At 51.1% G+C, this 13,075-nt stretch overlaps 1 protein-coding gene across 6 annotated transcripts in view; it reads left to right on the top strand.

Moving 5' to 3' along the window:
* The window catches only part of TBC1D22A (TBC1 domain family member 22A), a 264,330-nt gene that overhangs the window by 116,090 nt on the left and 135,165 nt on the right, over window positions 1-13,075 (top strand). For all 6 annotated transcript variants that reach the window (XM_060413629.1, XM_027968225.2, XM_060413628.1 and 3 more), the window contains one exon: window positions 3,047-3,161. In XM_060413629.1, the coding sequence (XP_060269612.1) occupies window positions 3,047-3,161 (115 nt within the window). The remainder of the gene's footprint in view (window positions 1-3,046; window positions 3,162-13,075) is intronic.

The following is a 13,075-nucleotide window of genomic DNA, read 5'->3' on the forward strand; positions in this document are numbered from 1 at the left end:
TGGCTGGCCTTTGCCCTGGGGCCCCTGTGGCCCCAGAGCTGCCCTCATGAGCCACTGTCCCCTGGACCTGGGATGCCAGGCTGACTATGAGGTGCCCTTTGGAGCGTGGGGCTAGGCTCTCGCTGCTCTGTGGATCCTGCAGGCCCCACCCCAGCTGGCACTCTCCCTTCAGCCCCCCTCAGCTGCAGGCAGGTCAGGACTCGGGGCTCCTGGCTGTCCTCCCAGATTTGCGCTCCCCACCATCACCAGGCATGCTGTCTGTGTGGAGACCTTTCCTGCTTCGTCACACTCAGTGCGGCTTCCCTGGGAGTCCAGACAAGGCTGATCCGTCCATCGGATCATCGGACCCGTCCATCGGATCATCGGACCCGTCCAGCGGCTGAGAGCTGCTGCCCTCAGCCAGATGCTGCTTCATGTTCTGGGTGGTGGGTGGCCCCACAGCGGGGATCCGGGCACGCACCCGCAAGGGCAGGTGGGGGCCCTGGGACTGCGGGTGGCTTGGTTGGGGTGGATCCCGCCGTGGACCCCTGGTGTGCCCAGCGTGCAGGACAGTTACCGCCAAGAGAGAGGCTGAAGGACGTTTAAACAAGTGGTTCGCCTTTCCTTTTTGTCTCCCTCTTCCCTCTCCGAGATGCATAAATCATGGGAGTCTTTCTTATTCTCTAAATTAACAGCTGTTGTTATAGGGGAATAATATGCAAGACGATGAGAGGCTGTGGGTGTGGCCTCCCGGCTCTGATTACCCAGGGAGGTAGGGGTGCTGCCTGGACAGGTGTCAGGTCAAGGGCACGCGAGCACCAGAGCCGCTGGGGATGTTGTTTATGGCGTGGAAGCTGGCGAGGGCTCCGGGCAGCGGCCGGGGCCTGTGTGGAGTCAGGGCAGGCAGGCCTGGAGACAGGGCCCCAAGGACGCACACACCTGTCCCCTCTGCGAGGCGTGCCGGTGGTGGGGGGCAGACCCGTGGGTTTTGCCGGGGTCTTTGGCAGATTCTGTCCACGCCCCTGCTTGACTGGTGGCTGGGAAGGAGGGAGACCTGGTGCAGGGCGAGACAGAAGGTCCCCCGTGTTGGGGGCTAGGCCATCTTGCCAAGACCGTGGGCTCTGATTCTCAGCCACGCATGGCTGCCCAAGGCCACCTCGTGGCTGTGTCTGCCTCTGTTCGCTCTGGAAGGCTCCTCTCTCCTCCTGCCGTCGGAGTGGCTCGTCTTTGGCACCATAGCCTGTCGCCTCCTCGCTGGTCTCTGTCCACCAGATGCCCCTGGAGCTGGTCCCTGCTCCCAGTCCATCTCCCACCACGGACTCTGGCGGTGGGGAGGGGCGGGGTGGGTCTTGAGGTCCCAGCTGGTGGGCCTCGCAGGTCTGGAGCGTCACTGCTCCATGGAGAAGCAGGATGCGGACGGTGGTCCAGCATCCAGGAGGCGCCCCCAGGTGTCGCTGGTCCAGAGGGACCTGCGACGGGAAGGCCCAGGGACACTGCTGGCCGGGGCGTCACGAGCAGGAAGCGGTCGGCCCTCCCCAGCGGGCGGGGAGGGGGCAGATGGCCCCCCAGCCACCCAGGGGTGTGGCTTGAGCTGGACGCCAGGTCGGCAGGGCAGGGGACCAGCACGGAGGAGGTGGCAGCTTGGTGGGCCCAGTGCAGCTGGGATTTGGGAGCTGGCGACAGAGGGTGAGACCCAGGGCGGCCAGGGTGCAGTGTGGAGGGCGGGGCCCTGGCCACGGGAGGCCGTGAAGCCGTGTGCGCGTGCGTGTGTGACGACGTGGTGGGGCCCTGGTGAGACGCCTCCTGAATGCAGGTGGAGAACGGCGGGGGGCTTGAGGAGGGGAGGCAGGATGGACTAGGTGTGAATGGCGAGGAGAGAGGAGCGGGTGGCGGGTCCTCAGACGGCGACGGGAGCCAGGCTGATGCGGATGCCCGCGTCCAAGGGCCACGTGTCTCCAGCGGTCTGAGGAAGTGTCTGTTGTGTCATCGTGTGTGGGATCTAAGGGGTGGAGCAGATGAATCTATCCATAAAACAGAAACATGGACACAGGACATAGACCCGAGGGGACCGAAGGGGAGAGTTAGGGCAGTGATAACGTGAGGAGGGTGCGGTTGAGAGGTGCAGACTCCTGCACGTCAGATAGGTGAGCAGCAGGGATTTACTGTTCAGCAGTCAGCTGTGTTCAGCATCTTGTAATAAACTGTAATGGGAAATGACCTGAAAAAAAATCTATTAAAAAATCAACCAAGTTCAGAGACACAAAGGATAAATCAGTGTTTGCCAGAGGAGGTTGGCACGTGAAATGGGTGAAGGGGGTCAAAATAGAATAAACAAATGGCAAGGCTGTCGTGTACAGCCTGGCGACCACAGTGGGCGGTATTTACCACACCTGTGAAAGTCGTGAGAAAATAAGTCTTCAAAGTCCTCGTCACAAGGAAAAGAATCCTACGGCTGTGTGTGGTGATGGGCGTTAACCAGACTTCCTGTGCCGATCATTTCGGAGTATAGGAGGTACAGCTGTTCAGTCGTTACGCCGTGCAGCTGAAGCGAACATGCCGTCACATGTCAGTTGTACTGCAGTGAAAAAGCATCCCGTGAGGGAAGCTTAGAGCGTCCGCCATCCCCTTCCTCCCACGTGTCCCTCTGCCCATTCCTGCCCATCACGTGAGCAGCCAGCCACCGACCTCCCCCTGCCCACCTGCCCACCTGTCCATCCCTCTGTCTCTCCACCCCTCTTCCTGCACTGCCAGGCCAGGTGCCGCTGCGCCTGCTGGCCGAGTCCAGGGCAGCCGCACGCAGTGGTTACCCGCGGGGCTGGGAGGGCAGAGAGTGAGTGTCTCTTGTAGGAGCCAGCTTGTGTGGTGGGACTGAGCCCAGGGCTCGGGGACGTTCTTCCATACTGCTTGTGAGTCTATTAAAAAAATCAAGATAACTGGAATTTAAAAATGTTGTATTTTATATCAGACACTGAAAAGTATTGGTGATGTGTATTCTAAGGGGGCACACGTTTAAAAAGTTTCTGCTGTGTTTGCTTTCTGCTTCACCAGCTGTTCACTTTTCTTTCAGATTTTTGAGAGGATACTGTTCATATGGGCCATACGTCATCCTGCCAGCGGATATGTTCAGGGGATAAATGACCTTGTCACGCCCTTCTTTGTGGTCTTCATCTGCGAGTACATAGGTAGGATCATAGCGTGCACGATGCTTTCTTCTCATAGACGTTAAACGTGGACTTCAGTGGCCTTCCCGTGTTGCTCTGCATAATTACACCAGTGCTGAAAATTGCTGTTAATTTTAATGTTATTAATGACAGCCATTAATACTGTTGGAGAATAATAGTTTTATCACTGATGCCCGCTTTGAAAAAGTCCTTAAATCCACATGCTCAACTACTGAAGACATTAAGATGTGTTCGAGGAGTGTGGTTTTGTGTTAATGGCCAGAGAGCACCAGCTTTAATGATTTGGATTTAAATGGATAAGGTTAAGGTGATAGACTATTAGTTGAATGTTTTGCTTACAAGCTAAAAACTGAATCCTCTTTAATTGCATTTCTGCAGCATTTCCTCACTGTTTTGCTTTTGATATACTAGTAGCATTTAATTTTATGGGAATATTAATTACATGCAAAATAATTGGTTTAATGGGCGTTTAGGTTGGGTTATACTGTCGCTGAGCACTGCATATTTTTCCTTCCGTTTACGTTGCAGCAAATAGCCAACTGTAACATAACTTTGCCTGGTTTACGTTTCAAGTTTAGTAACAGTTCTGATGATATGTGTGTGAGATCTACTTGTTAATTCACCTGCGGACAGAAATGAAACACCGCAGGACGGGTTTTCTCTTGATTGGTAGCGTTTTTATGTAAACTGGTGTTACCTTGTCCTCACGTGAACCTTCCTGCCTTGGTGGTGGTGGTGGTGGTTTTTTTTAGGTTGTGGTTTAGCCATCTCAGTTTTAGGTCCACTGCAGAGTCTCATGTTGCTGTAATCTGACTTGAGACCAGAGGGTCCCCTGACGGTGCCCGCTTCTCATCCATTTTGTGGTCCATTTTGTGGCCACCCCTCTCCCATCGCTTGGAGTCTCATGGGAGCCTCTTCGTTGCTAAGCGACCAGTGATCCTGGGCTGCTCCCCCATCATCTGTTCAGCGGGGAGAGGCCGCTCCCGAGCCTGCCTGCCTCTCTGCTTCTCGCTTCCTCGTTTGACAGATAATGAAAGTGTTCTTAATGATCCTAGAACAGTAGGACCTCTGTCAGTAGACTTCAGAGCTGTTAATTGAAAGAAGAAGTTCCACTGAGATGTGATTAGAGAATTGATATTCCATGTTAAATAGACCATTTAATTAATGTGGTAAATAAGTTTGTCTTAACGAGTCTAGCACCAGCGTAGGTTGTAAGACCCAAGTGATCCTTGGTGCGTTTGTCTGAATCATCAGCAAGCTGGGATGAAGGGACATGACCGCGATGCTAATCGTCCGGAAGAGAGAAAAGCTGGAGAGAACAGTTCGTGTTCAAGTGTTGCCTTCAGTTAAACTCAGAGACCCTCCGTGCCTTCCCGCAATCCCCAGCACACACATGTGCGCACACACACACACGCACACACACACACACACACACACACACACAGGCGCACACAGGCCCCCTGGGGCTGCTGGCAATCCCTGTCTCTTCCGGCTCCTCACCCTGCTGTCCCGCTGTCGAAGGATACTGGGTCCTCACGGGAGTTTGGCGCATGGATGCTCACACGTGCAGCAGCGCCGGCCTCCGCCTCTGCAAGCACGTGTGGAACAAATCCTCAGCTCCTTGGGAGAAAAGCTATGACCAACCTAGACAGCCTGTTAAAAAGCAGAGACATTACTTTGTCAGCAAAGGTCCGTCTAGTCAAGGCTATGGTTTTTCCAGTAGTCATGTACAGATGTGAGAGTTTGACAGTGAAGAAAGCTGAGCGCCGAAGAATTGATGCTTTTGAACTGTGGTGTTGGAGAAGACTCTTGAGAGTCCCCTGGACTGCAAGGAGATCCAACCAGTCCATCCTAAAGGAAATCAGTCCTGAATATCCATTGGAAGGACTGATGCTGAAGCTGAAACTCCAGTACTTTGGCCATCTGATGGGAAGAACTGACTTACTAGAAAAGACCCTAATGCTGGGAAGGATTGAAGGCAGGAGAAGAAGGGAATGACAGAGGATGAGCTGGCTGGATGGCATCACCCACTTGATGGTCGTGATTCAGAGTGAACTCTGGAAGATGGTGATGGACAGGGAGGCCTAGCGTGCTGCAGTCCATGGGGTCGCAAAGTGGCAGATACGACTGAGCAACTGAACTGAACTAAACCTTGGGATGGAGCCCCTGGTCGCGGTTGGGCCCTGGAGGTGCTTGTCACCCCCGATGGGAGTCAGGAGAGCTCTGGGGACCTTGGTGGCGGGGGTGGGTGTGTGGGTGGTCCAGACACAGAGGCTGGAGAAGGCCGCTGAAGCCAGCGGGGAGAAGCCCGAGTGAAGTGTCGCTCCGGGAGGGCGTCACGTGCTGGGAGAAGACAGTGGAGGCGGGCTTAGTGCAGGAGGGCCGGCCGCTTCTCGGGGCTGTGGGCTGGGCAGCAGGGCTGGGTCCAGTGCTTTCCTCTCTAGGCTCCGCTGAGCCCAGGGGTCCCGAAGTCTGGGTTTGGCTGGGGGGAAGGAGGCCTCTGTGGCCTTAGCCAGCTGCGTTTTGCTCTGTCCTCTGCGGGGCCCAGATGCTAATCCCCTGTCACCCATCGGAAGTGTCTGTGCCTCTGTGTTCCCACCAGGCTGGCCTGGGGACGGGGCGCAGGCCCACGGCAGTGCTGGGTGGGGGACAGCTGTTTGTGGGGAGCTCCTCTGAGTCTTTTCGCTACGTCTTGTATTTCTGTACTTCAGAACATGTTACATATAAAATTCTGTTTCATGCCTTTTCCCGTTTAACCTTAGAACATTAGCTTGTTCCTGTATTATTAAGAGATCTTGGTAAAGATCGTTCCCACCTCTTGCATGTAATACTCTGTTGAGATAATGGAGCATAATTCATGAAACCCTTCTAGTGTTGGAGTTTTTAGTTCTTTTCCCCTAGGCATGGTGCAGTTTTTAAGTAGTTTTCAAACAGGGGCTGTCATATTCCTTTTAGCAGTGTTAAATCCTATTTAAGATTAGAACCATTATTCCGTCACCTTGAATCCCACAGTTTAAGTAGAGAGGTATATTTTAGTTGAACTAAGTGTTTTCGGCAGAGCAAAAGATGAAGCAGCATTCCCCTAACCCCACGCCTCTATCCTGCGTGCTGCTTAAATTTAGAAGCTGCCCTGACCAACTGGTGTGGACTCACTGTGGACCAACTCCGCAGGGTGCCTGGGTGTGGGTCGGCACGTGGGAGGAGCATTCTACAGTTGATTCTCATTACCAGCATGTGTAAGCTCTGACGATTTGATATGTCGTTTTCTGGTAAAATAAATCACTCTTGAAAGCTGATATGAAGAGTGACTGAAATGAACAATGTGTTACTTGTGAACATTATGGATGCTTTTTTATTGTTGTTGTTGTCCAGTCACTAAGTCACGTCCGACTCTGTGACCCTATGGACTGTAGCACACCAGGCTTCCCTCTCCTTCACTGGCGTGTGCTCAAATCCACGTCCTTTGAGTCAGTGATGCTTGTCTAACCGTCTCATCCACTGCTGCCCACTTCTCCTCCTGCCTTCAGTCTTTCCCAGCATCAGGGTCTTTTCCAATGAATTGGCTCTTCTCATCAGGTGGCCAAAGTATTGGAGCTTCAGCTTCAGCATCAGTCCTTCCAGTGAATATTCAGGGTTGATTTCCTGTAGAATTAACTGGTCCTATGTCCTTGCAGTCCAAGGGACTCTCAAGCATCTTTTCCAGCACAACAGTTTGAAAGCATCGATTCTTTCTTTTTGTGTTACTGTTTATAAGTCAGCATCTCAAAAGTACAGGTTGTTTTCAAGCAGGTTACTTTTGCCTAGAGAAGACGCTTTAGCATGCATTTCCTGGATACCGGAGCACACTGGAAGTGGATTTAGTGTGGGGTCAGCAAGAGGAGTAAATCCCCAAACCTGGCTGGGACACAGAGGAGAAGCGCTGAGCAGGTGGGGTTTGCTGTCAGCTGAACAGCTGTACGGCCATCTTTCTTGCGCCTTGTCCACTGTCGGCGTGAACTGGGCTCTGAGTGACAGTGAGGGCGAGCCGTCGCTGTTTCTCGTTGACAGATTACAGTCTTAGGAACAGTTGTCTGACCTCTCTTCGTTTTATGTCCTCCCTCACTGCCCCTTGTTTTTCCCGTGTGTTACATGAACCACGGCTGCTGCTGGGTGCATCTTTCAGCAGCCTCCTTCAGTGTTCCTCACACCTAACACACATTTGCGGTTCACAGCTCATCTCAGAAACATTTTAAAGGTAGAAACAAGAGCATCTGAGTTCAGGAAGTTTCCTGTGGCGGTTCTGTTCCGTGTGGGGGAGTGGAGAGCAGAGGGCCCTGGAAACGCCAGTGGCTCCGAACCAGAGGGTGGGGCTGCTGGTTTTGCAGCCCCCTGAAGTGACAGTCAGGTGCGCTATGCTTTCATAGCCCATAACTTGTATGGAGTCAGATTTTCTGTTTAAAAACATCTTGGCGATGATCAGAATAATGGACTTATACTAAAAATTAAAAAATCGGGAAACTCAGTAACAGTATAGCTCCTTGTCTCAGAAGCTGTCACAGGGACGTTTCACTAATTTCCTTCTGGTCTTTTGGCCAAAGTCCCTTTTACATTGCAGCAATTATATTATGCATGCGCGCTTCAGTACTGCTTTTTGCTTTCATATCTAAGCACTTCCCAGAGTCATTAAGCTTTTTTAAACAATGTCTTTTTAGAACATAGTGACTTACTCCTTTCAGAAGAGCAGCAAAGGAGGAGGGAGAAAACTGAGCACCCGAAACCACCGGACCTCAGAGACCTCTACAGGGCACCCGTCGTGGCAGGATCCTGTCCTTCCCAAGAGCACGCGCAGCGTTCTCCAGCGCAGGCCATACGCTAGGCTGTAAAGCAAGCATCAGTGCGTTTGAAAGGAGAGAAACCACACACAGTGTTCTCTGGTCATACAGACATGGAGTTAGATGTCAGTTACAGAAGAATACCTGACAAATGTGTGAAAACTTTAGAATACAGTTATAAGGAAGCAATGAGTCACAGAGAGGGAGTCACAAGGAAAATTAGGAATTACTCTGAGATGAATGAAAAAAGTCACGGCATACTGAAACTTACGGGAGGCAGCTGAAGTGGTGCTCCAAGAGATACTCACGTGAAAAGAGGACATCTCAAGTCATCAACGTGAGTTTTCAATTTCAGAAACTAGGAGAAGAAGAGCAAATTAAAGGCAAAACAAACAGAAGGTGGGAAATAAAGACCAGAACAGAAATACATGAAGTAGGGGATAGAAAAGCCACAGAGAAAACTCAACCAAACCAAGGCTGGTTCTTCAAAGAGAGCAACAAAGCGTTGGCCGACCTTTGGCTAGACTGACCCAGAAAAAAGGGGAGAAGACTCAGATCACTAAAGTTATGAGTGGTTTCAACAATAAATGGCAGTAAGGAAGTGCTGTGAACAACTCTCTAAATTAAATTAGGATGCAGATGAACTGGAGATGCTCCTAGAAAGGCATGAATTTCCACAACTGACTGTGATGGTTAATGTCGTATAAATTTGGCTAGGCTGTGGTGCCCACTTATTTGGTCAAGCACCAGTCTAGATACGGCTGTGAAGGAATATTTTGATGTGGTTAACATATACGTTAGTAGCCTTTGAATGAAGCAAATCACCCTGCATAATGTGGGGGTGGACCTCATGTAATGAACTGAAGGCCTTAAGAGCAAAGATGGAAATTTCCTGAAGAAGAAGAAGAGGAAGGACTTTTTCTTACAATTCAACGTACAACCACAAATTCTTCTTATAAATGCTGCCCGAGTTTCTAGCTTGCTGACCTGGCCTACAGGTTTCATACTTGCCAGTCCCCACAATTGTGTGAAGCTATTCCTTAAACTAAGTTTCTGTCTCTCAGTATAATAATAATGTTTATTATAATTATGGATGTGTACATATAAGAGCAATGTATGTAAGCGATTAAATGAGTAATTTAAAAAATACCCCCCAGGATTAGCTGACTTCATTGGTGAATTCTGACAAATATTTAACAAAGAATTAGCACCACTCCTTCACATACTGTTACAAAAAGAGAAGAGAGGAAATAATTTTCAGTTCATTCTCCTAGGCCATTATTGTCCTGATGCCAAAATGAGACAAAGACCACAAAGAAAGAAAACCACTGGCCCATATGCCTTCGGAGGACATGTAACAAGCCTCAGTAAAGCACTGAGAAGCTGGATACGGCAGAGATGGGAAGGGGCTATGCATCAGGAGAAACGGGGTTTATCTCAGGAACTCAAGGCTGGCTCACCGTGTGGAGCTCAGTCAGTGTGGCCCTCTATCCTAACAGAATAAAGGACGGAGCAACACAGTCGTCTCAGTTGAGACAGAAAAAGCATTTGACATAATCCAACAGCCTGTCATGACAAAAAACACTCAAAACACTGAGGCCAGAAGGGCGACCTCTCTGACAAAGAGCGTGTGAAGACCCCACGGTCACTCATGCTTAACGAGGAGGACCGGATGTCTTCCTCTTAGGCTCAGGAGCGAGACACGGACGTCTGTGCTCTCCACTGGTATTCAACCCTGTCCTGGTTGCCAGAGTTAGCGAAAAAGAGGAAGCAGAGGCCCTGAGAATGGGAATGAAGAAGTGAAACTCTCTCCCATTGCAGGTGCCATCATCTGTACATAGCAAATCCAAAGGGATCCGTTAAAAAATTATGAAAGCCGATAAACAAGCCCAGCAAGGTTCAGATACAAGGTCAAGATAGAAAACCCAGTTTTATTTCTGCACACTTGCAATGGACCATCAAAAAATGAAATATGAAAACAATTCCATTTATGATACTGTCGAGATGAATGAAATGATATAAATTTAGCAAAAAAGTACAATATTTATCCTAAGAACTACAAAACGTTGTGGAAAGATATTAAAGAAGGTTTAAATAAATGGAGCAAGGAGATCAAACCAGTCCATCCTAAAGTCAAACCTGAATATTCATTGGAAGGACTGATGCTGAAGCTGAAGCTCCAATACTTGGGCCACCGATGCAAAGAGCCTACTCATTGGAAAAGACCCTAATGCTTGGAAGGATTGGGGGCAGGAGAAGAGGGTGACAGAGGATGAGATGTTTGGATGGCATCTCTGACTCAGTGGACATGAATTTGAGCAAACCCCAGCAGATGGTAAAGGACAGGGAGGCCTGGCGTGCTGCAGTCCATGGGGTCACAAAGAGTGGGATGTGACTTAGCGACTGATCAACAATAAATAAATGGAAAGACATCTCTTGTGGTGGGTTGGAAGACTTCGTGGTATTAAGATGGCAGATCTCCCCAAACTGACCTAAAGATTCAGTGTACTCCCTATTAGAACTGTAGCAGAAGTTGACAAGTTTATCTTTAAATTCATATTTAAATTCAGGAGACCCAGAATGGCCAAAACAGTCTTGGAACAGAATGAAGTTGGAGGATTCACATTTCCTGATATCAAAACTGACTCCCAAACTACAGTAATCAAGAAAGCGTGATTCTGGCTTGTGGATGGACATGGCCCACAGTAGAGCAGAATTGAGAGTCTAGAAACAAATCTTCACTTTTATGGGCAGTTGGTCTTTGCCGGTGATGCCAAGGCAACTCAGTGGAGAAACGGTCTTCTTCAGCATTTGGTGCTGGGGCAACGAGATTGTTGTTGTTTAGTTGCTGAGTCGTGTCTGACTCTTTGCGACTCCATGGACTGTGGCCCTCCAGGCTCCTCTGTCCATGGGAGTCTGCAAGCAAGAACACTGGAGAGGGTGGCCATGCCCTCCTCCAGGGGATCTTCCAACCCAGGGATCAAACCCAAGTCTCCTGCACTGTCAGGCGAATTCTTCACCACGAGTCACCAGGGAAGCCCGGAACAATTAGATATTGGCATGCAGAGTTCTATCCCTGCCTCTCACCATACATAAATATAAAATGAGTCCTGGACCTGAATGAAGTCTCACAATAAAGCCCAGCAGGAAGTCTTCATGGCCTTGGATTATGCCATGGTTTCTTAGGTGGGACACTAAGAGAAAAATGAAAAAAAATATATATATATAAAGGTGAATTGGACTACACGGAAATGAAAACCTCGTGCTGTAGGTGATACTCTCAAGGGAAGAGACCTCTGCAGAATGGGAGAGATTATAAAGAGCTGTTTTCAATCAGTAAGACAATCTGACTTTAACAAAGGGGCAAAGGATTTGAATAGACATTTCTGCAAAGTAATGGCCAGTAAGCATGAAAAGGTACTGGATATCATTAATCCTTAAGGAATGCAAACCAGCAAAGTCACACCCCCTAGGATGTCAGAGATCAGAGGAACAGGAACAAATGTCAGCAAGGACGTGGAGGAATCAGAAACGTCGTATGTTGCTGGGGGCCTGTCCAGCTGGTCCAGTAACTTTGGCCAACAGCCTGGCACTTCAGCAGAGGGTTAAACCTAGCGTTACTGTGAGACCTGGTCAAAGCCTGCCACGAGTGTTCCCAGGAGTGTTGTTCGTTACAGCCCTCAAAGCCCAAAGCCCGGCCCAAGAGCCCGCCAGCTGGTGCAGGTGTAAATAAAGGGTGGTCTGCCCGCACAGTGGAGTCTTGCTCAGCAGTGAAGGGGAGCGGTGGGCTGAGACACGCTGTGAAACGGAGGGCCCTTGGAAACGTGAGGCCACATAGCGTGCGATTCTACTCACGGGAAATGTCCAGGGTTGGCAGGCTGGTAGGGACAGAAGGTGCGTGAGGACAGACCCCGGCCTGTAGCTTGGGAGCAGGGCTGGGGTCGTGTGGGAGTTCACCTGCGGGCTGCGGGGTGTGTTTTAGGAGGGACCCCGAGTCCTGAAATCAGGCTCCAGTGATTGTCTACGCCCTCAGGCGTGTGCTGAAAACCGCCTACCCTGGCTGAACAGCGTGGTGTGTGAGCTGTACCTCAGCAAAGTGAAAGTGTTAGTCGCTCAGTCATGTCCCACTCTTTGCGACCTCGTGGACTGCAGCCCAGCAGGCTCCCCTGTCCGTGGGACTTTCCAGGTCAGGGGTACTGGAGTGGGTGGCCATTTCCTTCTTCACGGGATCTTCCCGACCCAGGGATGGAACCTGGGTCTCCTGCACTGCAGGCAGGCTCCTCACTGAAGGAAGCCCAGGAAGTCCCTCAGGAAGGCTGCTCTGGAGACGGCAGAGGCCTGTCTTTGTCTGCGTGGCTGGTACACTACGGTCCATAGGCGGGGGCGCTTAGGAGGAGCGGGGTTTGTCTCTCAGAGTTCTGGCAGCTGGCAGGCTGGGTGTCTGTGGTCAGGGTGGCACAGTCTCGTTCTGGGGGCCTCTGCCTGGTCCGTAGCCCGCGTCCTTTCGGGATGGGGGCTGAGGGGGCTCTGCGGGGTCTCCCGTGTGAGGACGCTAGTCCCATTCACGAGGGTCTGCCCTCATGACCTCCTCAAGGCCCTGCCTCCTGCCCGCATCCTCCTGGGGTGAGGGTTCCATCATGTGCATTTGTAGGGGACCCAGACGTCCAGCCCGCTGTCCCTTGTGAGCTGGCACCACACTGGGGCAGTTTTCCCGGATGCAGGTTTGCGTGGTTCCCACTTTTCCACTGCCCTCGACAGTACACGTACTGTTTCTCAAAAGGAAGTTCTAGACTGCATCTTGGGTTATTTTCTTGACATGCCATCTTAGAAGAGGCAGGAGGCATTACCGGCTCGGCCGTGGGTGTGTTTCAGTCTCGATGAGCTTTGCCAGGAGGATGTCTGACCACCTCACCCTGGCTTGGGGGTGCCCTGAGCCCCGTTGCCATGTCTGCGTCTGTGTGCCCCACGTGCGCACCACTCACCTGTGGATCTGGCCGTGTCTGCCTGTGGGGCTGTTCCGATGGGGTCAGGGCTCCACGGCGGTAGAGGACTTGGGGCATTAGCCAAAGGCCCAGGAGCAATTAGACGCTCTCCAGTGTGATG

Source organism: Ovis aries, chromosome 3, assembly GCF_016772045.2.
Source record: "Ovis aries strain OAR_USU_Benz2616 breed Rambouillet chromosome 3, ARS-UI_Ramb_v3.0, whole genome shotgun sequence".
NCBI lineage: Eukaryota > Metazoa > Chordata > Mammalia > Artiodactyla > Bovidae > Ovis > Ovis aries.